At 50.4% G+C, this 26,126-nt stretch overlaps 1 protein-coding gene and 1 long non-coding RNA gene across 2 annotated transcripts in view; one reads left to right on the top strand and one right to left on the bottom strand.

Moving 5' to 3' along the window:
• The window catches only part of LOC144724272 (uncharacterized), a 213,456-nt gene that overhangs the window by 121,767 nt on the left and 65,563 nt on the right, over positions 1 to 26,126 (top strand). The gene's annotated exons all lie outside the window — the stretch shown is intronic.
• The window catches only part of LOC144724265 (guanine nucleotide exchange factor VAV3-like), a 42,563-nt gene continuing 19,439 nt past the window's right edge, over positions 3,003 to 26,126 (bottom strand). Inside the window, exons 6-28 of the mRNA XM_078603248.1 lie at positions 24,917 to 25,028; positions 24,095 to 24,193; positions 23,399 to 23,467; positions 23,020 to 23,123; positions 21,872 to 21,968; positions 20,956 to 21,051; positions 19,701 to 19,769; positions 18,879 to 18,965; positions 17,049 to 17,137; positions 16,306 to 16,438; positions 15,375 to 15,484; positions 14,504 to 14,605; positions 14,080 to 14,180; positions 13,696 to 13,721; positions 13,070 to 13,118; positions 12,453 to 12,589; positions 11,155 to 11,217; positions 8,510 to 8,550; positions 7,977 to 8,093; positions 7,206 to 7,293; positions 5,928 to 6,060; positions 5,175 to 5,317; positions 3,003 to 3,185 (exon numbers count right to left, since the gene is read on the bottom strand). Coding sequence (XP_078459374.1) covers positions 3,141 to 3,185; positions 5,175 to 5,317; positions 5,928 to 6,060; positions 7,206 to 7,293; positions 7,977 to 8,093; positions 8,510 to 8,550; positions 11,155 to 11,217; positions 12,453 to 12,589; positions 13,070 to 13,118; positions 13,696 to 13,721; positions 14,080 to 14,180; positions 14,504 to 14,605; positions 15,375 to 15,484; positions 16,306 to 16,438; positions 17,049 to 17,137; positions 18,879 to 18,965; positions 19,701 to 19,769; positions 20,956 to 21,051; positions 21,872 to 21,968; positions 23,020 to 23,123; positions 23,399 to 23,467; positions 24,095 to 24,193; positions 24,917 to 25,028 — 2,110 coding nt within the window. The 3' untranslated portion in view covers positions 3,003 to 3,140. The remainder of the gene's footprint in view (positions 3,186 to 5,174; positions 5,318 to 5,927; positions 6,061 to 7,205; positions 7,294 to 7,976; positions 8,094 to 8,509; positions 8,551 to 11,154; positions 11,218 to 12,452; positions 12,590 to 13,069; positions 13,119 to 13,695; positions 13,722 to 14,079; positions 14,181 to 14,503; positions 14,606 to 15,374; positions 15,485 to 16,305; positions 16,439 to 17,048; positions 17,138 to 18,878; positions 18,966 to 19,700; positions 19,770 to 20,955; positions 21,052 to 21,871; positions 21,969 to 23,019; positions 23,124 to 23,398; positions 23,468 to 24,094; positions 24,194 to 24,916; positions 25,029 to 26,126) is intronic.

Here is a 26,126-nt window from a genome sequence, read left to right on the forward strand (position 1 = left end):
TTGTTTTAAATAAACCTGACTTTAAAAAATATAAAGTTTTAGAGAATTAAATGGGGGGGGTTGGGGGGGGGGAGTCACAAGACATCTGGACCATCCTGCACACCTTCGTACTGTACAGTAACAGTACACACACCATCACGTGTGATCGATCCGCTGCTGGATGAAGGGCCCCCCAGTTTTATATCCACCCCTCTCCCATTGCCCCCCCCCCCAAGCTCTTTAAACCTTTGTCACTTCAAGAAACGCGTGGACGCCTTGATATTACAAATATGAGACTGCTGTTTGTTGCTGACCGCTTGACAATTTGGGGCATTTTATTTATGGCGAGAGACGTTCAATGGGCTATAGGAAAAACGATGAATGTCTTGAGCCCTGGATAGGGGCATGGGGGTCGAGAGCACGGAGGAATGAGTGACCTCCCACTCTGTAGCGGGGAAGTAGGGTGAGAGGAGGGGTAGGAGAGTGGGGGGGTGAGAGGAGGGGTAGGAGAGTTGGGGGGGGGGGTGAGAGGAGGGGTAGGAGAGTGGGGGGGTGAGAGGAGGGGTAGGAGAGTTGGGGGGGGGGGTGAGAGGAGGGGTAGGAGAGTGGGGGGGTGAGAGGAGGGGTAGGAGAGTTGGGGGGGGGGTGAGGGGAGGGGTAGGAGAGTGGGGGGTGAGAGGAGAGGCATGATAGTGCGTGGAGGGGTGTAGTGAGATGAGAGGGGAGATTGTAGGAGATAGCGTAGACAGGATTCTGAGAAAACAAAACTCACGATAATTGAATCCAATACACTGGTATTTGAAACATTTAGACCGACTGTATGACAAGGGTAACTGAGATTGCCTAACATGAACACATTCAACGTCTTGGTGGCTTTTAACAAAACATTTTAATTTTGTTTGTACAAAGTACAGTTCATTCCATCTCGATGTGCATCAGTACAAACATGGGCTTCAGTTGAACGCCGATGAGTTACATTCGAAGGCAGGTGAAGCGATTTAAAAAGCTGTTAGCGATTAATGAAGTAGACAATTTTAAAAAAATCATTTTCGCATGATACCCAGAGCTGGTTTAATGCAGGGGCTTTAGGGATTGCTGCCCAGGGTCTGAGACTCGGGGCCTCCATGCACAAAGTTAGATTTATAACGGGTGAAATGCAATACCGTCACAGTAGCATGTGGGCAAAAGCCAAGGGTTTTGTTCACTTTAACATTGAACTATACCTTACAATTCGTAAGAACGGAGATAAATAGCAAAGGTTTGTGTGCTGCCCTCATGCGTTGGTGGCAGTGAAGCAGTTGAGGGTATGAACCGAGTATAAAAACAGGGCCCTCCTTCCAAGCTGTACCAGCCAAAGGCCCCCATCAAACGTAATTGGGCCCTGATTATACCCATGCATGCTGTGGTCAGCCAGCAGACGGCACCGATGGGGGAGTTCCCATTGTACATCCGTGAGCAACTGCGAGAGGGCTTTGTAAAAACGGAGTCATTTAAACAAAAAAACCAAGACATTTTAAAGGAATTCCTTTAAAACAGGACACGGGCGTGTCATCATACCTTTATACACGTTACTTTAAACGATTACGGAACAAAATGGTAGAATTTATAAATTAAAAAAAACGTTTATGTTAACATTTATTTCTCTGTAATGCACTTCTCACATTATTCAGGAAAACAAGAAGCGTCGCTTTGTGAGACGCGAAACTATGTACACTTTAAGCAAACGGGACAACATTCGTAAAATCGCACGTAAACAAAACGTCTGTGTTATAATTTAATACTTAAATTTCATGGTAGCAATTTTAAAAAAGGAACAGTTAAAGTTAAAATTAATACATTCGGCTTCATGCATTATTAGTAACACAAAAACCATTAGTGGATATATTTTTTTCTTTTTTTACAACCAGGGACGTTAACAACATCAAATGTTTGCTGCAGTGTGCATAATGTCATGGGATTGCAGTTGGCTCTAAACCGGATGGGGTGTTCTGATGAGGGGAAAACTGATTGAGAAAATTGCCAAGGGAGACATTTCCATGGGCACTTACGTGCAGTTTGTAAAGACCAAGAGTCTAGACACTCGAAACAGGTGACGGTCGAAGGCAGTGTGTCAGAAATAGTGAACTTGAATGAAATCCAACAAGTCTCATGCCGGTAGAAACACCTTAAGAGATGAAAGCAGGTGTAGACACAGCCAATGTTTTTTCTAAACCTACAGGGCACTAACCGCAGTAAAGTGCCAGTAGATCTTCATATCCGTGACCGTTCTGTAAATTAATGTTTTTTCCCCGCACTTCACCTGTGAATTTTACAATTACCATGCCAAAATAGTCACCATCATGATGGCTTAACGTCACTTACAAGCCACTAGTGACATTATTAAATTGCCCCCCTCTTTGAGATGCAAGGAACCGAGTCGCAATTCAATTGTCGAATCAAATTCGTGTCTGACACTGCGTCGAAAGTCACGGCCACGAGTGTTTGCAGGGATCACGCGAACCGATGATGGCAAAATGTCTCCAATTAGCAGATTTCCCAGACCACAATGTCCACCCTTGCATCGCCACCTTTCCCTCGCACCCTCGTGCTATTTACAAAACGGGCATATACATATTAACGCACGCAGCAAAAAAAAGTCTTCACGTAGAGTTCTCGTCCTTTCCTTTCCGCCGCTCATATATAGATCATGTTTCGCGTACGACGCACGCGTCTGTGTGATTTGTCGAACGTCGTCGGGGCAAAGGATCGACTCCGATCCCGTGCCGCGCGTCCAATCCCCGCGAGTGTCTCGCGGAGTCCGCCGAGTAACACGGGCCGTACGTGGCCGCGGGGGCGCGCCGCTCCGACGCCGGCGATCATCTTCGCCACCGACTCCCCGGGCGGCGATACTCATTGGCCGATGAGCACCTCTGCACCCACGCAGGGCCGCGGTGCAATGTGCACAACCAATGTACATAAAAACAGCATCTCGGAGTGCGTTTAGCTTGAGACTGGCACGTCGGCCACGCACCCGGGCCGGAGGTGCTCGTTGAATGCTGGTCTTGAAACGTAACGAGGGGACGACATCAACGGGGGAAAAAGTTGAAAAAATTGGAGGGGAGTGGCCTCGTGGGACACCGCACGAAAGCTACATTTGCATTCCCAGAATCGGCCGCCGCACATCAGAGCATTTCTTCTTCCACGTAGGAGAAGGGAAAAAGTCCAAACTGAAAGAAAAGAGGGGGCAGTGTTTAATGTTAGTACACTTGGGGGGGGGGGGGGGGGGCTGCCTCTTGGAAATGAACACAAGGTTAAAATAATTCCGGCAGAGATATACACGTACAGCCCCATTGCTTGGTGAGGGACATCCCAGCGCTGGGCAGATCATGGGGCTATTTGGCCATAATTCACCGTGCTGGTCAATACAGGATGGCGAAGGTGGGGAGCATAGACGTTGGAGCATAGTGCAGTACAGCAATGGAGTTTTCTGCACTGCCCTCTACTGCTGACCACGTGACTTGTGCATGGTGCTAACTCATCCAAGCAATATGCTCGGCTCCCCCCTGCTTAGCATTAGAAGTCTGGCAAGATCGGGCACGTTACATGTGATTTGGTCATAGGCTTACTTGAGATCAACCACTGAAAATGTCGTAAAGCAAAGACAACGTATAACTGACGTGCAAATACATTAGGCATTGCAACTAATTAATGGATAATTATATGCGACAATTGATCTATATATTCCCACCAGACCTTACCTGGTGTCGGTCTTGATGTGTTTGCAAGTGACAGGTGTGAAATAAATTTGACAACACCAATGATGGCGATGACAATGATTATGATGACGTTATTACACGGAGGGATTAACGTCCATGTGCGTAGCGACCATTTAGTCTGAATTTGAGTGTAGAGGCCCCCCAGTGGCGGGGGCGAGGAGTATCTCACAACATTTTTGAGATGTGGTCATAAATGTAAAATTGTACATACGATGCATATTTAATTTTAGATACATTAAACAAAAGCCAATTTAATTTCTTGCTCAAGGGAGCGTTGGGGGGCAGCGTTCATCTTATGTTCATAGCCCTGAGCCAGTGGTGGAAATTCCTCGTTCCTACGGTAGTGGCGAGTCTTCCCACGTGACAACCAATGTTGCCTGCCCACAAAGTCATTTTGTCATTCCTGGAAAAAAATATGAGCCGAGTCAACCCGCAACTAGAATTTGAACTCGCAGTCATACGATTGCGAGCCTCTCACTCCACCTCCGAGCCAACTGGCTATATTCTGCGAAACTTATTTACAAGCAGTCAACTTAAAAAAAATGAATATTAGTGACTTGCACGGTGGAAATGATTTGCGTCGGAAATATTTTGCCTGGCGCGCCACTGCACGAGTGTTCCACTTTTAGTATAACCAGATGAAAACTCAAGAGAACATGGTAGTCTCAATTTGCAAGAGTGACCAGAGTCACCAACGTGGCAAAATCAATCAAATACAATCGGGAGTAAAACAATGAAACAAATGTAAATTAGAGCAAAACAAATACGTTACGGGATTTTTTTAAAAATAAAATTAATTGTCAGTGACGAACATTGACTCGGACGAATTACTTTAAAATAACATTCGTAGCAAGCCTAAGGTACGGACAGATCAAAATAGATGCAAGGCGATTCCTGCACGATTATGTAGACAGGCATGTGTGCCAAATACAATGCAAGCAAAGTTATCGTACAGAATCGAAAGCTCGGCATCACATTGTGTTTTAGATGGGAGAGTAAGCAAGGACGTTATGGAATCAATGGAATGCCAGGGATGTTCGGGCATTATCAGAGAATGTGAATTTGTTTTTGTCCTCGGTGATACGCACTTTCAGTTTTTTTAGACATCTACGGATTTAGAGGGTTTTGCTCCTGAATAAACCACTGGGTGCATGTGGATTAAACATTTTAATGCGTCGTTAATGCCTGGCAATCGTGGCTCCCGATCGACACCCCTGCCACGGTAGGGCAGCGAGCCCGAACACCCTCGTTCGTTCCCTAATGTCGAGGGCGCGTTACGTCGAGCTTGTTACACACGTTATCTGTCGTTGGTTTTTTTTCTCTCTCTTTTTGAAATCCACTTTGCATTCTGGGTTCTTTAATGACAACAATTAATATTTTTTAACGTCAATGCGCGCGTGCGTTGCGTGCGTTGCGAGTGTGCACGCGTGTCCATCCTACCCGTCCGCAGCTCTCTCCCTTCCACCAGCCGTTGACGCCCTTGCTGTAGATCTTGACGACGTCTCCCTCGCGGAAGGAGAGCTCGGCGCGGTCCCGCGCCACGTAGTCGTAGCGCGCGATGCCGACGCCGATGGGCTGAGGCTCTGAGCGCCGAAGGCAGAGGGGAGAAACAGAGTGTGGTTGCCTGCGTCGAGGGGGTCGGTCTGTTAAACCAGGGCTGATGGGACACTTGGAACTTTTGTGTGTGTGCATGTATATACGTATATATATATTTGCGTGCTGTTCTAACGGAGTGATTTATGTTGAATAAAGAAGCTGTTACGATACAAAGAAAAAATATTTTAATGTAAATAAAATGGTTATTTATCAGTTGTGAATTATAATGTTTTTGTACAGTCTTTGGTGACTGGACTGAGACCATGAACTCAGCATACGCAGTTTAAGCGCAGGCGGCTGCCAGATTTATAACCCTGACTTGCCCCGATATCACTCTGCTATCGTTACTGCCATGGTTACTGTTCCTGCGAACTTCTCTCATGGATTCCTCCACCCTTGTGGAAGACTCGGTGCACACTGTTTAATCTCATCCACACTTGGTTTACGACGCTGTGGGTCTGCATTCAGCAACTGTATGAGTAAAGAAAATATAAATCTCAGCGGCACGCCTCGGCTTCTGCAGCGGAAGGAAAAAAAATGCAACCGGGCTGGCTCAGCACGGCCTCGGTTGCGCGGTGGAAAAGGGGCGTCACTCACTGTCTGCCGGCCCTCGCATCCGGCGAAGCGGCAAGACGGACTGCATGGAGCCCTTGTACGGGTACTTGAGGTTCGTGTCCAGCGCGCTGAAGCCCTCCTTGAGCGAGTGCACCTGGTAGTACTCGACCAGTTGCTGGAGACAAGCAGACGAAACGCACGCGAGGAAAGTGACGCACGCACGCGTACAGGTGAAGGAGCAGCCCTTGCATTTGTCTGCTCGTGCCACTGCTGGCGGAAGGGCCTCCACTAGATGGCCTATCCTTCCACGCTGGCCAGACATCCTAGGAAGAGGTGGGGGGGGTGGGGTACCCACACTTGGGGCACCATGGTGACGAGATGGTAACTACCTCGCCTGGTATACAGAGGTCGTGGGTTCGATCCCGACCCTGATGCTCTCCCCGTGGCCACGTGGATTTTTCTCCACGTCCTCCGGTTTTTCCCTCCACATTAATAAACGTGCGTTTAGAGTATTTGGCTGCTATACATTTCCACATGATAAGCCGCTTCATTGAGCTATCATTTGTGGCCAGGTCGCTTCTGAAAAGAGCTATACAGCTCAGTGGGCCTTACCTGGTAAAATAAATTTGTTTCAATATTTTTTTGCTATAGTATAATAGTTTTAGCACGCAATATGTGGCCTGCCGATCGACTTAACTGTGTTGTCCCCATCTTCATATCACTCGCTTCTGGTGTTGGCCGTGAGCTGGAGTCGAACTTAGATCACCGAGTAGATGGCATAGCGCAACACTTGCCCCATTAGTCTATGAAAGCTATATGGGTCTTTGTGTAAAAATGGAGAGCGGTGGCACAGTGGTTAGCACACTATGCTATGAATCACACGACATTAGAGATGGAGGGATATTGTCCTATTGTTGAATTAATAGCAATAATAAAAAAAGGAAAATAAACCGTTGCATCATTCCCATTATTATCGTTTGCCCAGGAAAGCCTTGCCGAGTCTCATGACACTTTTTTCAGGAGGGTCCTGCCACAACCCAATGAGTAATTTGCGGAACATTTTGATAATTTTGGACCGTGACGGCGGCAAACAACGGCTCGCCTTTGCGAACGGCTATTTAACATCGGCTGCGATGTAAAGCAGACGGCACGTAGCACCGTTAAGCTACACACACACCGGGTCGGTGGCTGGAATTCGAACCGCGAAGCCTCTGCAACGAGCGTCACCGTCCCGGGGTTGGGGTGAGAGGGGGTTCAGCGTCGCGACCTGTCCAAGTCAAACGTCGCGGTTGGTGGCTCCCAGCAGGGGCTGAGACTCACCACGAGGCTCTTGAAGCGCTTGGTCTCGGTGATGTGGAACTTTCCTTCCTTGGCCACGATCTTGATGTGCTTCACCTCCTCGTTGTGCCTGGGAAAGCACAAACGCAGGCGAAGCGCGAATTTCACTCGCGGGAGAAACCTCCGCACGGGGAAATTCCCATTTGGCGAAAAGAGACCCAGGGCGGCTGAACGCTTTTGTCAGCAGCAGCAGAAGTTACCAAAGCACCTCGATGTGTTTTTGGGCTCTACCGCAAGTTATTTCAGTTAGGGCACATACTGATCCGGCCAAAATATATTGGCAGCAACCTCATATGACCTGAGAGAGTGCTTGATGCAGTTTCAAGCGAACATTTTGCATCTAAAAATCGCTTGATTGCGTTTTGGGAATTGTCCTTCAACTCATCGTCGCTGAGTGGTCTCAAACGATTATAAATAACGCGTTGTTAAATGCTTGTACACACCGCGCGACAATTGAACTTGTTTGGCTGTGTTTGGCGGTTGCATGACAATAATTTAGCCTGATCGCTAACACAATCTCACCGGAAAATCACGGATGATGATGACGATGATGACAATGATGATGACAATGATGATGAGCATGAAGACAATGATGATGACGACAATGATGATGACGATGACGACGATGATGATGACAATGGCGATGATGACGACGATACTGACGTCGAGTGCTGAGAACACAAGTGTCTGGCGTGGCTGCGTCTTTGCCGGCACCGGGGTGGGGGGCAGGGCGGGGGGGGGGGAGAAGCGTACCGGATGCTGATGGCGTACTCGCGCTGGTCCCTGACGCGACCGCGCACCAGGTAGGTCCCATGCGGACAGCTCATGAGGATGTCCCCCGCCGCGCTCCTCTCCAGCACCTCCGCGAACCTGCCCCCCGGAGCCGAGCGTTGCCATTGTCGAGTCAGAGCGAGTTCCCGCGCAAGCGCACGTGTGCACGCGTGTACGTTGAACTTCTTTCGCACCGTACATACGAATGAGAGCTGGAAATTGCACTTCCCTGTGGCGGGGGAGAGTGTATCCACGGGGCAACAACCACTGTTGACTTCCCCCACACCGTGGTACCTATTGTATCGACCCTCGAGTGATAATGGGCTGAGTCAACCCCCAACCAGGATTTTAAGTCGCGGCCATCCGACTGCCCGACACCCGCTCATGCCGCCTGGCCGGTGTTATCGTAATTATCATCGTCACTGATCATCATCATCAACATTGGTAACATATATTAGACAGTCATCACCACCATCCTTTTCAAATAAGTAACGGAAACACAATCATCTGCTCACCATGGGTATCCGCCATAGTCGTGGTTTTCTACTTTCTTTGGCTTCACAGGAAATAAAAGGACAGAAGACAACAAATATTACGGATCAGTCACGTGTATGTGTCATACACCAGGCATACAATTAGCTATTCCCGAGCTGCTCAGCCTGAAATAATATATTACGTCAATTGAAGGTGGTCTTGCTTCACATTTTCAGTGGTGCTTCTCTCCCAAGCCTTTGCCCAAATAACCCAGGATGCACTTGTCCTCATCAGATCTCGGAAACTAAAAACTAAACTACGTTGTATTCGTACCAGGTAAGGCCCAGTGAGCTATAAAGCAATTTTTCAGAAGCGACCTGGCCACAAATGATAGGTCAGTGAAGTGGCTTATCATGTGGAAATCTATAGCAGACAAATACTTAGTTTAACTCGCAGGCTTTCGCGACAAATATCATCCATAATATAGTTTTTTGGGTTCGATCACGTGGCCGAAACGTCGTGAGAATTGTATTTTATTATGTTTTATTTTTTATTATTTTATTATTTCCCTTCTACGTGACTTTACCGAAAGAACCAAGAAGATGAATCCCTGCAGTCACGAAAGCTTTAAATCGATAAATATGCGTCACCACCCGACACAGCCAACTAGTAAGGGTTGTCACGTAAACAGAACGTGGCCAATTTGTTACTAGTACAGCACAGCGGTGTGTTGCAGAGCCAAGCCACAACATTTGCAATCTACGTACGACGTTTCGCCAGTAATTACAACTAGCTTCATCGGCTTCATCAAATCTGGCTGGCAAATGTTGCCATGCATGCACACGCATTATTCGGGTGATTTTGAAATGCTTACTAGGGTGGAGCGGTTGTCCAATTTGTGTAATTGCCCTGCTACCGTTGTTTTGACCAAAGTTCTGAAAACGGTGCTTGCTTTTTTTTTTCCCCCTTGCGCTACGTTTTATCGAACGAACCGCGCTACGGACCACGACCACAGCGGCGTTTCTGCCACGGGGTGAGGACGAACCAACATTCGGCATCCGGACCGGAAAACGTCGGCCACCACCGCCGTGGCCACCATCGCCGGCAGCGAGCAAAGGTCACCGGCCATAGCCACAACCTCACATCCGCGGTGATTTTGCATTTGTAAATCTCACCGAGCAGGCGATAACATGGCCACGTGCTTTATAAAAAAAAAGATATATGTTATTCATGTCGGTGCATGGAATCGTCGTGGCCCACGTGGTGCGAAGTTGGACTTTGCCCCTGTCGTAGGTATGTGGAATGTTAAGTACCAACTCAGGGTCACTAATGGAGATGGACGCTGCACCACACCCATTTGGAGTGGATTATTGACAAAATGGCCGTTAAAACATCACCTTCGTGACCCCCCCCCCCCCAATTGCTAGTATAAAAACGTCGGCCCGTTTTCACCAAAAACCTGACGAAAAGTGGCGTTTACGAACATGAACAACGTGCCATTGGGCTATAAACTCGATGGTTCTCATCTGATCTCTTCTGGACTGAGCTGACCTGTGCATGCGTGTGTGTGTGTATATATGCGTGTGTGTGTGTCTTTTTGTTCGTTTTTATGATGGACAGATCTACGTATATTCAATCGGTAAGTTGCTAAGGCGCATGAGAAAAATATGTGAATATAATAAAAGTGTTCACATTTCAAATCAAAACTGTTCATGTAACTTTTTTGAAAGTTTGAATTTAATGTTGTTTAACCAGGTGAGAATTCAAGAGACCTGTGGAATTATTCTGACAGGAGGGGGGGGGCGATGTTTGCAACGTGTAATCCCAGCTGAGAAGTTTGAATTTGTCAAATTTGCACCCTGACCCTGGCACATGACGGCCTTTCTCTTCCGAATGCCAACAGGGGATTTTGAACGTCCACTCTGAAGCAGACGGCGCATTTGTAGTATTATTACTACTACTACGAAGGTTCATACACACCGCCGCAGTAATAACCGGGGAGGCCGATGGATTCGAACCGTGAATCTTTGAAACAAGCGGCAAACGCGCTACCGCTGGGCTGTGGTCAACGCCCAGTGACTTTCTGAGGCATCGCAGTGTCGAGTTTGATAATGCGTGTCGATATTTCTGCTTTCTGAAGGGGAATTGGTGCTTCAACAGCGTATTAAAAACGTGTCTGTTATTAAGGCGGCGTTTTTTATTTGGGTAAAAATATGTTTGTCCCCATTGTGTTAAGTCATCGTGAGACAAAGTATGCATTCGAATCCCTTCGTGTTAAGAGAATGGCCCACGGAAGCGGATATTACAGAGCTGCCTCTGAAATCCCTTTCTCTTGCAGTAGGTGGCAGCAATATCCCATTCCTCCATAACTTACCGCAATGTTACTCGCATGACGGTGAAAAGGACGGGTTTTTTTACTCCGAAATCTGTAACGTATCTAAATAAAGTGCCTGTCACGTTCTCGTCCAGACGTGTGCATTGCCATAATGATGTTACAAATAGTACGACAGCGTTGTCATTGGCCATCGCCTTGGGTTGGCGCGAGAGATGTTATGTAAGTATGTTGAACTTCTTTCGCGCCGCGCGTAGCTAATCGGAGGCACGATAGCGGGTGGCAGAAAGACGTGAAAAAAAAATACGAAAAGAGTGCAAAAAAAAATAAGAAAGAAACCCGTGGCGCACTTACCCGCACTGGCTCCACAAAGGTGCAAGGGAAATACCCAACCTTCCCAGAAACCACACTGCGACCCTGCAGCAACCCAAGAGAAAACACACACACAGACATTAGGAAACACACCCACGTACACCACACACATACACACACAGACATGAGCACACCCACGCACACCAAAGACAAAGATCCCCCGTATAGCCTTAACAGACTGTTGGGACAAGTGATGTCAGCAAGCACCAATGAAGGCCAGCACGGCCCACGAAGGGGTGGGTGGCCAGCACCACGCCTGGCCGCCTTTATCTCCCCAGTGGAGATATTTTTATGCACTGCACCAGGTACTAATTTGAGGCTAAGTCGACCTAGGGGAGGCCCAGGACCGTTTCAAATAATCATCACTGATGTTGGCCGTGAGCAGGAATCGAACTTGGGTTGCCGGTTTCGTAGCGCAGCGCGCTAGCCGCTACACCATCGCTCCCCAATATTCGCCACAGCACTTACTCCAACAGTATGTTAAGGCTACACGGGGAGCCTGTGTCTTATGCAAACACACAACGACAAAGATGTCCCGTATAGCCTCAACATAACTTTTGGGGCAAGTGCCACACGCAATAAAATTCACACAAACTACACGAGGCACAACACCCAGGGTTTGCTAAGCACTGCATTTCGTCTCCATCGTGATCGACGCGGACGTGGCGAGCACTGCGGTGGAGCGAAAGGCCTGGGTTGGCAGGAGGACGCTCGGGTTAGAGGAAACCACGGCGGGAAGGTATGGGAGGAAGCGCGTCGGGTCGGGAGGGTGAGCAGTGCGGTGAAGGAGTGGTGAGGAAAGGGCAAGGAGGAAGAGTTTAGGGTGGAACCAAATTCATAGACACTTGAGTGCAATCTAAGAAACTATTAACGAAACGATTTTAAATGTGACCAGGTAAGGCCCACTGAACTATATAACTCTTTTTTTACGAAGCGACCTGGCCACAAATGATAGCTCAAGGAAGTGGCGTATCACGTGTGGAAATTTACAGCAGCCAAGTAATCTAAATGCATGTTTCTAAATGTGGAAGGAAAAAAACACACGATATTTAACCAATTAGGACGAAGTTTTGCCCGCATGACATGCACACCAGGGTGGCCCAAACGTAATCTTACAGAGATTTGATTGTAAACCTATTTCGATTTATAGATTTCGTGGCTGCAGGGATTCATATTCTTGGTCATGTAAACCTCTTATTTGATTTGTTATTCCGGTACACTGACTCCACCGAGGAGGAGATGGAGCGGCGAGGCTGGGGACAGAGCGCTCTCCACGTCACCTGCCACCAGTTGGACTTGGGGTCTCCTCTCATGAGCTCGATGATTTCGTTCTTCTCGAACGTGAGTGCGGGAAGATAGGCGGCCGGGGGAGACGGGATCCCAAAGTAGCCGCTGATCGCCGACATCTTGGGCAGACCTGGCAGGCGCACACGGCATCGTCACAGGCCACACGCGCGAATCACTCGCCGCTCATTCACCACTCGGAACGGAGGCCCGGGCATAACTGCCTCCGAACCCCTCTGCCGGCACCCCTCTATGCCAACACCTTCCCCAGCTCCCTCCCCCCGCTCTCTTTCTCTGCGTGAAGTTGATGCTCATACTCTTAGTTCTTTCGGTAAAGTCACGTGGGTAAAAAATGAAATTAAAATTAATAAAAAAATAAAACAATAAAATCACGACGTTTCGGAGGCAACACAAGTCTCCGTCATCAGGTGGGACCGTCACAGCCAGATTTGCTGCATGACGGAGACTTGTGTTGCCTCCGAAACGTCGTGATTTTATTGTTTTATTTTTATTAATTTTAATTTCATTTTTTACCCACGTGACTTTACCGAAAGAACTAAGAGTATGAATCCTTGCAGTCACGAAAGCTTCAAATCTAGAAGTTGATGCTCACCCAAGTCTGGGATGGGGCTGGCAGCGGCGCTCCTGGGTCCGTTGAAATTCTGAAAACGGGAGGGCAGGACGGGACGATGATCACTTCCTTCTCAGCGACACTCAGCGGCGAGGGTCATTCTCACCGGAAAAGGGGATTTGTTTGGGCAGACTTTCGGTGGATTGCTCACCCTTGTGATTTATATGATCGTCGTCGAACTGCCGGGCAATTCCGGCAGCTGCCTGATGACGCCGGTTCTTAACTACCAGCAAAACGTCGTACCCAGTAGGTTAAATACTGCGTGGATTGCTCTCCAACAACACACTGGTGATGCTGAAGTCGTAGTCAATTGGCGCATTTGTCCAACTGACAACTTTGTTGTTTGGCTGTCGGGTGGAGGAGGGTTTACGACACACATTATACCTACCCGAACTAAAATAAAAAAAAAATTATTATGAATCGGAGCATTGGTCTCGAAAGCCTTCGTGTGAAATAGTCTCATTCTTCTGCTACATTTGATTCTTGAGTTATAATCAGAACGAGTGCCAAACAAGCGTAAAAAATATACAATTAAATTGCAGTGCGACGATGATCGTGTACGTAAACCATATCAGTCATCCCTGGAACAGAATATAACTCATACATACCTTGTCCATTGTGTTGAGAGGTGAATCTGGAAGGAAAAAACACAAAGATTATTCACCTACAGCTGAACGTATAGAGGTTTCGTGACTTCTGGCATCATATAAAGTCCACGAGGTACGTAACGACGCATCGATTCGTCCACAAAGATCGAATGCGTGGGTTCGTGAGAAATAATTAATCACGGTTTCATGCAACTTGTCTGTCAATGTTCCACTTCGGCGAAGGGACGGAACAGAACCGTACACACGGTGAGACAAAACGCACGAGAAACAACACAAATGAGGACGGACAGGCGGACGGAAGGACACGGCTAAGGCATTGACGCTCGCAACCGCGGCTGGAAGGCGTTAAACAGGATTTCCGATTTGGAGTTATGGGGGTCTCACCTGTGAGCCGTGGTTGGCGGCAGGCATCCATGTTTCCCAGACACTCCTTGTGGGCACTCGCCCCGCAGCGCAGGCAATGGTAGCCCTGGAAGAACACCCCCCTGCACGTCGCACCACGCACGGCGTACATCATCATCATCACACCGACCAATCATCACGAGCATCTTCATTACAACGAATGCCATCATCAAGAGAATGAATGATTGAGCAAACTCAAAATGTACAATGGCAAAAAGCTACAATGCATCGTGGGAAAAACCCACAATCCTTTGCATGACCCATGTGTCCCCCTACCCCCATTGCCCCCCCCCCCCCCACCCAGTGCCCCCCGTGTACCCCTACCTCCAGTGCCCCCCCCCCTGTGCCCCCCTCCAGTTGCCCCCCGTGTCCCTCTCTCCCCAGTGACCCCACGTGCCCCCCCCACCTCAGCAGCATGTGGCAGGAGCGGCACTCGGTGCAGCGTTCGAACGTGTGCATCTCAAACTCGTGGTTCTGCCCATTCCATTTCTCCGGCTTGATGTTTGATCTGCCGAAAAAATGTAATGTAGAAGGTGAAGCGTGCTTTTTGAGCACGCGTTTGCAAACGGCAACAGTTTAACAGCATCATCATCACCATCATCATCATCATCCCCCATGGTCGTCAACCCATTCTTGGTATTCAACCGAGGCCTCGCCACGGCCTCCTCAAGGCCTCTCCAAGAATCTTGAATTAAATGTATTTTGAGTTGTTGAGCTATCACGAATTACAGTGGCACCTCGAATGGATTATTCTAATCGTCTCAATTTGTGCGGCACCACGTTTGTGCAGCGTCTCGAGACGCGGGTAAACGTAAACGCTTTTATAAACACCAAAAGGGCATTTGTACTTAAAAAATATATATATTTGTATTATTTACCAGGTAACGCCCACTGAGCTATGTAACTCTTATTCAGAAGTGACCTCGCCTGGCCGCCAATGACAGCTCAACGGAGTGGCTCTGTAAATGTACGGCAGACAAACCCTCTCAATGCGCGTCTCTAAATGTGGAGGGAAAAACCTGTGGACCCGTAGCAAAATCCACACGACCACGAGGAGACACGCAAACTCCAAATATACAACAGCGGGCGTCAGGGTCGGGATCGAACCCACGAGCCCATGACCTCCTGTATACCAGGCGAGTAAGTTAACTGTATTACGTTACAGCTCTGACTCGCAGGACACGTACACCGAGGCCGCAGTGGAAACGTGACGACACCGTGAAACCACGGGAGCCCCCCCCACCCCCACCCCATCCGCCCCCGTGCGAGCCACTCACTGCGCCATCTCAAACTGCTCCATCCACTTCTTCTTCTGCTCCACGGTCTTGCAGTGGAACTGGAACCCGTTCTGGCCGTGCAGGTGAGCCAGGAAGAAGCCGAATGACCACTGAGGGGTGCGGCAGGGGGTAACGGAGCGCTGGTGAGGTTCCCGGTAGTAGCAGCGAGTCACCGAGCAGGCAATAATAGGTTCTGCATATTCTCTGCATACTCTTAGAACAACGTAGTTGTACATACATTGTGCATGTTGATTAACTGGGAATAACCCAACCAATACAAGGTACGGCCATATTCTCAGGTTGACATGATCCATTGTAACTTATGTGACTACATTAATCCTCCTCTGGTCTTCCCACAGTTATGACATCACCTTTATAAGCCTATTTAAGACCGAAAAAGGAACATTTCTTAACAATTACGATGAAGCTGGTTGTAATCACCAGCAAACATCGTACTTGAATTGTAAATGTTGCGGTTTTCCCCTGCAACACACCGGTTTGCTGAAGTAGTAACTAGTTGGTACGTTTTGTTTACGTGATAATCTTTACTAATTGGCTGTGTCAGGTGGTGTCGGGTTTAACGACACATTTACGTCCAAATATACAGCAGGCGTCAGGGTTCGGATCGAACCCACGACCTCCTGTGTACCAGGCGAGGTAGTTAACAACTCGCCAGCATGGCTCACCAATTCAATTGCGTTCCTGCAGAAGCTCCCCCGACGCATGGGGGAGACCACGGCGGCTCATTTACTGGACATCGGTGAAAAAAGAGCTTCATAGCTCATCGGATTCCTGCCGTATGAATGAACATTCTCACTCTGATTCTGGCTCGACGGGGCTCAGCCCACGCCGAGGTCGAGAGGTCACCGCCCGTGGCGTCGCACGCACGCAGGCGGGCGGGCACGCGGGCGGGCGGGCGGGCGCGTCTCACCTTTTTGTTATCCTTGTTGGGAGTGGGGTCGTCCGTCACCTTGTACTCCTTCAGGTCCAGGATCTCCTTCATCTCGAACGTGTCCCCTCGCCGCTTGCAGATTATGACGGCGAGATCGAACAGGAAGATGTTGCTGCGCAGGGGGGGCGAGGGGGTGACGGCGACAACGTCGATGACGCCGTTCACGAGTCGGCACGCTGAGTTTGATTCCCCGGTCGTGGCCAACACGAGTTGCGAGCGGTATCCTTAACCGGTCTCGTACTCTCCCTTCATCAATCCACATGCGTTGGTGAAGGATGGTCAAGCGACCATCCGTGGCGAGATGTGGGAGGCCTTCAGCCAGCAGGGCAGTGACAGAGGGTTGTACATTATGCATCAAAGTGCTAGAACCGTCACAACGAGCTGGTCTTTGACCAACCCGGGCTGGCCAGTGCGGTGGAATGTAATAATCGTGAGTTTGTAGTCGAACTAAACCTTCGTCTACAAAGTGCCTCCAGCTGGAGGTGAGAGGCGATTGTTTTCCTTCCCACAGCCGCGAGCCATCGGGTGCAAATTCCAAACATTGCCACGGCAGAAGTGACAACAACTGCTGCTGACCTCTCACGAAGCTGGACTCTTGTTTTTTATTATCGATCTCAGAGGAGCGAAGGTCTGAGTTGACTCCCGGCTGGTATTTGAACTCATGCCGTGACAAGCGCGAGAATCGCGTCGCTCGAAGATTGCCGTCGTTTGCGTAGACTCACCGGTCTTGCTTGCTCCGACGCTCCGTTACCGACAACACCTTCAGTTCGTCGTCGATCTTGGGTCGCCCGTACATGGACAGTGCCTGGTTCTGCCATCGAGACACAAACGCACACGCACGGCGATGAGCTGTGTGTGTCCTCACGGAAGCACCGGTGGGGAGACGCCTGGCTCACGGAGGGGCCGAACGTGGATTTCAAATGGCTTCAGCAGAGCACGCGCAATACCAACACCCCGCCACCACCACCACACCCCATCCAACTACCACCATCCACCGCTACAACCACACCCCATCCAATCACCACCACCCACCGCCACCACCAACATCCCACCCAACCACCACCAATAGCAAGTCCACGCGCCAGTGTCCGCCAAGGGTCTCTTTCACCAACAGAGAACGAACTTGTAAAGCTCAAGAGCCGATTGGTCTTTTTTCGACCAACGTGTTCCGGCAGAATTTGTTTACGCGGCAAAAAAACCCGGGCTGATTTCCACTTCTCTGGATCTCATCAGCAGGGTTATAGCCCGTTAGAGAAATGCTGCCGGGTTGCCCTCGGGTCAGGAGGCAAAAGCCCACCCTAAACACTCGGGGCAGTACAGCAACACGGTTGCAATACACGGCCACGTGCGTGTCAACCGGTGACAAAAAATCGCTCGTGCCGCTGCGGACATGCAACGCTGGGCCAAAATGCAGATGACGGACCAAAAATAAAATATATAAATACAAATCCAATCGCCAATTCACAGAATTCTCCACGGTGCTAAGAGTCGCACGCAAGCTCGGTGGACGTTGCACGTGGCGAGGCAACGACCGGCGCCCACTCGTGCCCCTGGACCTTTGTCACCAGCAGGGCAGCAAATGAACGTCACAAACAGCACGCTGAGCTGATACATTTTATCTTTTTTTTATATAGAGAGGCCTTTGCTTCAAGGTCCTTAGCGCAGTAAAAATTTAAAAAAATCAGTATGATAAAATAATGATTAAGATGGCAGGGATGAGGTATGAGTGACCGCGATAGAAGGTGCGTAGGGGTTACGAAAGGGCAGCAGGGGAGGGACGGGAAGGAGTGGAGGGGGGTGGGAAGAGGATGGGAATGGGCGATGGAAAAGAAGTGTGGCTTTGAGAGAGGAACAGAAGTAGGTTAATGTACAGGGGCAGTGTTGAGTCTATGGGCAGTGTTGAGTCTAAGGGCAATGTTGAGTCTATGAGCAATGTTGAGTCTATGGGCAGTGTTGAGTCTATGGGTAATGTTGAGTCTATGAGCAGTGTTGAATCTATGAGCAGTGTTGAGTCTAAGGGCAATGTTGAGTCTAAGGGCAATGTTGAGTCTATGAGCAGTGTTGAGTCTATGGGCAGTGTTGAGTCTACGAGCAGTGTTGAGTCTATGAGCAGTGTTGAGTCTAAGGGCAGTGTTGAGTCTAAGGGCAGTGTTGAGTCTATGAGCAGTGTTGAGTCTATGAGCAGTGTTGAGTCTACGAGCAGTGTTGAGTCTATGGGCAATGTTGAGTCTATGGGCAGTGTTGAGTCTATGGGCAGTGTTGAGTCTACGAGCAGTGTTGAGTCTGTGGGCAGTGTTGAGTCTATGGGCAGTGTTGAGTCTACGAGCAGTGTTGAGTCTATGGGCAATGTTGAGTCTATGAGCAGTGAAAAGGACCTCGAAAGGCATGGAAGGAGATGAGACAGCCGAGGTGAGGTGGAGACAAGGCCATGGAGAGATTAAAAATGTTTAATGATTTCTTGAGTCAAGGTGAGGCTGAGACGGGTTGTGGTTATTCACGAACGGTTTTCAAAAAATGCGGGAATCACAACGGTGAACGCCGACGCCTCCTACCAGATTTTCGATGGAGTTCTGCATCTTGGTTATGGTCTTAAGGGTCTCCATGTCGCGTTTCACCTCGTTCACATACTGCCCCACGTCCTGCACAGGAACACGGTGGTGGTGGCGATGGTAGTGGTGGCGGTGGTGGCGGTGGCGGTGGTGGTAGCGGTGGTGGAGGTAGCGGTGGCGGTGGTAGTAGCGGTGGCGGTGGTAGTAGCGGTGGTAGTGGTGGCGGTGGTGATGGTGGAGGGGTCGGAAGGGCAACAGTTATGTTGATTAGACGTTAGCAGAAAAAGCCCCAACATCCTGACCACCGATTGCACGGTCAGCGAACTGGCCGTGTCAACTCAAGGGCAGCAGGAAAGGTCAGAGATCCATCCAAGCGGTGTTTTACCACCGCTCTTTAATAAAAATAAGAATTATATTAATAATAACTCCAATTATTTAACAAGAGTGTGACTTCTTGAGTCTTTGGCCCAGGTTGAGGGCCACCAGGCTGACTGTTTTGTCTCATCCACGCCGTGTTAAAGCACCACCCCAACAACTCACTCGACAAGACAAAGATCCCCCGTATAGCCTCTAACAGAATCTTGGGGCAAACGCTTTTAGCGAGTAGCACCTATGAAGGCCGGCACGGCACTCGAAGGGGTGGGTGGCCAGCACCACGCCCGGCCATTTTTGTTTCCCGAGTGGCGATATTTTACACATCGCAGCGAGTCTCTCATTTGAGGCTGAATAAATCTTCCGCGAGTGACCCCACATTGCGGTCATAGTCTTTTGTTGTTGTTGTTTGTTGTTGTTTGTTGTTGTTGATGCGCTGTGTGCAGTTCTGACCTTCATGGCATCGAGGGCTCTCTTGAGGTTCTCCCGTTCCGTTGCGTTCGTCGTGAAGGTGAGCAGCTCCTGCACGGAGCAAAGCGACCGTGAGATGTGTAGAGCCGAGCTCACACACACACACGTGACGCACAGTCTCACATCTTTTGTTTTACTTTACCAGGTAAGGCCCACTGAGCCAGCGACCTGGCCAACACAAATTATAGCTCAAGCAAGTGGCTTATCACGTGGAATTGATATTGTAGCCAAATACCCTAAACGCATGTTGTTGAGTCTACATGCGGAGGAGCAAACCGGAGTACCTGGAGAATAATCCATGCAACTACGGGGAGATTGGGTAAATATACAGGCGTCAGAGTCGGGATCGAACCCACGACCTTCTGTATACCTGGACGGGGTAGTTAACGTCTCGCCACCGTGACGCCCCAGTCTCACACGGGGACACAGCCTCTGTGTGAGACTGGCGACTAAATCTACACGACAAAGATCCCCTGTGTAGAGCCAGAGGAACTGATACTCATTGACGCATCGCTACATCCCCAGTATTAATGCTAAATGTGTTAACATTTACATATTGTAAGAGGACGTCCACTGGAGAGACGCTGATTGGATGGTCGCATCGAATGTATCGTGAGATCAGGAATCGATATTACATCAAGCGATGCTCCGTTACGCCGCTAATTCACCACGTTAGCAAACAGATTGCATAAATATGAGCGATCTTGAGAATGGATTTGAATCAACTAATCCAATTGCGTTTCCGCTGCACCCCTAGTACCGGGTGTTGGTGGCGCACGCCTGCAGCCCAGCACTGTGGAGGTCGCGAGGATTGGTGGATCACACACACACACATTTTGTGAAACTCCCTCCCGACTCGTGCGCGTTGCGGTCGCCATCCCCTGGCCCGCTAGGGTACGGCAGCACAGCAAGTGGGTTAATTACCATCTGTATTCCATCCGTATGGGGGTTAAGCATCACCTGTTTCCATCTGGCGTGCATGCCACACTCGTTCACGGAGTTGGCCAAAAGGTCAAAATATAAAACCACAGAGCTTGGGCAATAGTTGGTACCGGTTTCTGTCTTCCTTCCCCCTTGCTTTTAAAGTTCTCTCTCTCTCTCTCTGACAGTGAACTAAAACTGTGCGCATTCCGTATCGAGCATTATCATTATGAATGTGAATACACGTGCTTGTCACGCCGCGGGTGCGTTTAGATCGACCAGAGGGGCTTCCGTGGGGCCCCGGCACGGTCCCTACCTTGAGCAGCAGCGGGTACTTGAGCACACGCTGCATGGGGAACACGAGCAGGTCCCGGAGCGAGTGGCGGCCCTGGTTCGCGCGGTGGGTGCACTCCTGACACGCGTGACGAGGAAGGGGAGAACAGTTCGCCACGGAATGGAGCGCACGCGGGATACACGCGGGGCGAGTGGTCGCTCATGCGGCCCTGTGGTCGGTATGCCTGAAACCCCCGCGACCGGAGCGAGGGTCCATGGTTCGAAACTAGGCCGTGGTGACGCCCCCGATCCGGCGCTCGGTCGCTTGCTCCGCGGTTAATAAAATACGGAGGAGGTTCGCGTTCCAAACCACCCTGTAGAGTTGGGCTTGGGTGGCTGTTTGGAGAGCCGGGAGACGTTTGGTCGAGGAGAGGTCACCGTCCAAACGTCTCGGTTGACTTGCGTGACCGCGGAACGAGAAGGAGCCTGATTCTGAGCCCAGCCGCTCGATCCGACGCCAGGAACGCTCTTAAGTCACGGGACAGTGGTCGGCGTCGGCTTAGGATAGCGGCCAGGCGAGGCCTTCCGTCGAGGGTGACCCTCGGCCTCGCGTAGTTTTTCCTACTCGGTTTGGGCAATGCACGTCGTCAGTGGGGACGATGGCCGGTGGTCGAGACGAAAAACGGAGTGGCAGCTAAAGGAGGGTTATGCGGTGGAGATGTCGTCCACCCAAGGGGACTTGCTGCCCCCGGTGACACCGGGTGACACCGGGTAACATCCTCGGTTCCCCTTCCCCCACCTCCCATGAGCGCAGTTGGCTACGTACAATGCAACAGAATTTCAACATAGACACATACAACATGCGTACTCGGAAACAAATTAGCGATCACCTCTCCGTACATACGATTGCGCACAATATGCGCCAAAGAAGAAACTTTTGGGCTCGCCCCGGCTCTCACATCTATCTTTTGGCGGTATTCCTCCCGGGCAGTCAGCGTGTCGATGTACGCCGATGCGTCCGTCATCTTGCTGCAGTAGAGGCCGTAGAGGACAAACCTGGGACGGAGCGAGGGGAACAGGAGGAGCGGACGGAGCGTGGAGCGAGCGGCACGCGACACGTGACACGCCGTGAGCCATACACCACAGGGGTTACGGGGCGGTCAGCTGGCTCCATCGTCATCATCGTTCATTATTTAGACTCTTCTGATAGCCGCAAAGGATGTCAGAGATCGGTGATGCGAAAGCTGAGTGGCCTATAGAACGAGCAACTAATTTGAAGACCCGACTCAGGAATGAGCTTGCGACAGCCTGCGTAGACCGACCGGCATGGGGACTGTGTAGCACATCACCTCTGTGGCACGTGGGCCGAGTGGTGTGTGGGTGGAGTGGCATGTGGGTGGAGTGGCGTGTGGGTGGAGTGGCGCGTGGGTGGAGTGGCGCGTGGGTGGAGTGGCGCGTGGGTGGAGTGGCGCGTGAGTTGAGTGGCGCGTGGGTTGAGTGGCGCGTGGGTGGAGTGGCGCGTGGGTGGAGTGGCGCGTGGGTGGAGTGGCGCGTGGGTGGAGTGGCGCGTGAGTTGAGTGGCGCGTGGGTTGAGTGGCGCGTGGGTGGAGTGGCGCGTGGGTGGAGTGGCGCGTGGGTGGAGTGGCGCGTGGGGGGAGTGGCGATGTGGGTGGAGTGGCGCGTGAGTTGAGTGGCGCGTGGGTGGAGTGGCGCGTGGGCGGAGTGGCGCGTGGGCTGAGTGGCGCGTGGGCGGAGTGGCGCGTGGGCGGAGTGGCGCGTGGGCTGAGTGGCGCGTGGGCGGAGTGGCGCGTGGGCTGAGTGGCGACGTGGGCGGAGTGGCGCGTGGGCGGAGTGGCGCGTGGGCTGAGTGGCGCGTGGGCGGAGTGGCGTGTAGACCGAGTGGCGTGTGGGCCACGAAGAAAAGACTCTGATCTACGTGGTCAGGTGTCAAGTTTCAAGCCACGCATCGGACTATGAGACACACCCCCAGCTTCAGTCTTCGATGTAATTGAAAAATGAATTTTCAATTATCTCGAAAGTACGGGCACAGGATGTAGGTGGGTGGGGGTTGAGAGTCGCGTGTCCCGATGCCTCCCCGCCCACGTACTTGTCCTTGTAGTTGATGAAGATCTGGTGCAGGTTCTGTCCTCCGCGCTGCAAGATGTTGTGCTGAATTTCGGTGCAGAACGACCGGTGCAGCCTCAGCAGCTCCTGCCGAAAGCCGGACAATCGGTTTCCCGTCGTCGGGACGGGTTTTGCGCACGCCGCGTTCCCACGGGCGCTCGTTACCAACGGGGCCGCGCGACCGTTGAGGAGAAGGAATGAAACGGCGCCGGGCCGTCCTAGGAACAGGCCGGCGCGGCTCACATCTCATCTCCTACGTGTCGTGGGAACGCCGCGTTCGTGCGCACGGAACGCCGCATCTGCCGGCGAACGAATGAATGATGACCGAATGAATGAACGCAAAAGAGACCATGCCTTCCTACCTCCATGTTGCTGAAGATGGCATCGATATCCTTGCTCGTGAGCAATCTCTTCAGCGGCTGCATGAAGTGCTGCATCGGGGAGAGAGTGCATGGTAACGTGTGTACGCGTGTTCAACTTCTTGCCCACCGCACGTGGCCGACCGTGCTCATCGGAGGTGCGGTAAAGACTCGATGGCTGATTGAGCCGTGGGACAAATCACCCGTTGAGCGCGGGTACCGGAGCACGAGCGAGTGTTCACCGGTCGAACAAAATCAAGCATAAGACGAAGACTAAGATCCCCCTATTGCCTTAACAGACTGTAGGGGCAAGTGCTGTTAGCGTGTAGCACCTATGAAGGCCTACACGGCACACGACGGGGTGGGTGGCTCAGGGGAGGCTCAGGAACGACTCAGATAACCGTCGCTGATGTTGGCCGTGAACGGGAATCGAACTCCTGGACACCTGTGAAAAGCGCTTCAGAGGCTCATCGGATTCCTCCAGGATAAATGAAGATTCTGATTCTGAACTCGGGTTCGTAGCGCCGTGCGCTTACCGTTGCACTCTACGCGAAATTACGCACAGGCACGGGATGAAGTACCGCTTATAGAGTGAGAAGCACGGAAACCGGTCCCCTCCCTCGCGGCATGGAGCGCGGAGCGTGCGTGATGCGGTGAGCGTGCGTGATGCGGTGTCGGTGGGCGAACGCCGTCCCTCACCTTCTCGATGGTCTCCAGCGTGTCCGTGTAGCGCCGCTCCGTCTCGCTGATTTCGTTCAGGCAGCAGTTCCTCCGGTCCTCGTCCCTCATCTGGCCTGGCTACACGCGCGAGCGGGGAACGTCAACGCGAGAGATTCCCGCACCCCCCCCCCCCCGTGCCATCCCCTCTCCGTTGACAGAGATTTATATGAATCCCGTAATGTCAGCTATGCATGCATTCATACAATGATTTGTTTATTCTTTGGGATAGCCTCATTGAGTCTCAAATATATTTCCTTTTAATTCGTTTTCTGGACTGGGATTAACGCCTTACGGAAACGTTCTCCGTTGTCAGTGGCGTAAGCGTTTATAGTTGGGCTCGTAGACGTTGAATCAATAGGTCAAAAAATTACTCGTAGACTAACATAGGACCCATTGAATAAAATTGGACCCGTAGACTTACACAGTATGTACAGTATGCATGCATGTTGAACTTTCTTTGCACCGTACGTAGCTAGCTGTGCTAATCGGAGGTGCGGGGGAAGGACAACAAACTAAACACAAAAATCAGTTCTAAAGAAGTTAGTTTCTATTTAGAATGGTCTTAAACTGGACCCACATATTTACACTGGACCCATAGACTTACATAAGACCCCATAGTCTTACAATGGACCCATAAACTAACACTGAACCCACACATGTATTAGGAAAAGGGAAACTTTGCCAAGTATGTATGTTCGTTGAACTTCTTTAGCACCGTACAAAGCCAACAGTGCTCAGCCATGGTACATGGGGCGATGACGATGATGATGTCAGGAGATGTCAGCACTCTGCTGCCCTTACCGGAAGGATCGGCCTCATCACCTCCGACTTCATGATGTCCTCATACAGCTCGTCACACTCCTCGTCGCCCGGCAAGTCGTAAATGTCATCCTCTTCATCCAAGTCGTACTCACTGCAGACAGAGAGTCGTCCATACACTCACACAGGGCCCATAGACCTACATAGGAACTATACACTCATACAGAGGCCCGTAGGCTCTGACAGAGACCCGTAGAATCACACAGAGACCCATAGACTCACACAGAGACACATAGACTCACATAGAGATCCATAGACAAACACAGAGACCCATAGAATCACACAGAGCCCCATAGACTCACACAGAGACCCGTAGACTCACACAGAGATCCATCAACTCACACAGGACCCATGGTCTGCTGCCTCAGCAGCAGACCATGCTTTCCCACCTTTCCCACCTGATGACGGACGCTTGTGTTGCGCCCGAATCGTCGTGATTTATTTTATTTTCTACCTACGTGACTTTGCCGAAAGAACCAAAGAGTATGGATTCCTGCAGTCACGAAAACTTCAAATCAAGATTGACTAACAAGCAATTGCACTATACACGTGCTGAATTTCATTTGTTAAAAATCAATGTCTTCAGACCCCATGGTCTGCTTGCTATTCGGGCGCCGCGGTGCCGAGATGTTAACTCCCTTGCCTGGTATGCAGGAAGTCGTGGGTTCGATCCCAACTTTGACGCCTGCTGTATATTTGGAGTTTGCGTGTGTCTCCCCGTGGCTGCGTGGATTTTTCTCCGGGTCTTCCGAGGTTTTCCCTCCACGTTTGGAAACGTGCGTTTAAGGATATTTGGTTGCTTCTATAAATGTACAAATGATAAGCCACATCGCTGAGCCATCGTTTGTGGCCAGATCGCTTCTGAAAAAGAGCTGTAGAGCTCAGTGGGCCTTTCCTGGTAAAATTTTAAAAAAGTTTATATTTTCTAGTTTTTTTAGAGCATATTTTATATTTTTTCCCTTTAAAGCTGTAAGGGTTACTGACGAATGTGTTTATGGTTTTTTGGTTGTTATTTAGTCGGTTCTTGTACGTACCTGTCAACCCCTTAACAGTGCCTAACTTATTACATACCAATTCAGACCTACAAAGTCCCGTCACAACGGAGAAACAACAAAAATATTGTTTTGCCCGTACAAGAACACGGGTAAACAGTATGGGTTGACAGGCATCCTTGGACAAGCACTGCCAACAC

Source organism: Lampetra planeri, chromosome 20 (assembly GCF_965212315.1).
Source record: "Lampetra planeri chromosome 20, kcLamPlan1.2.h2, whole genome shotgun sequence".
Classification (NCBI taxonomy): domain Eukaryota; kingdom Metazoa; phylum Chordata; class Hyperoartia; order Petromyzontiformes; family Petromyzontidae; genus Lampetra; species Lampetra planeri.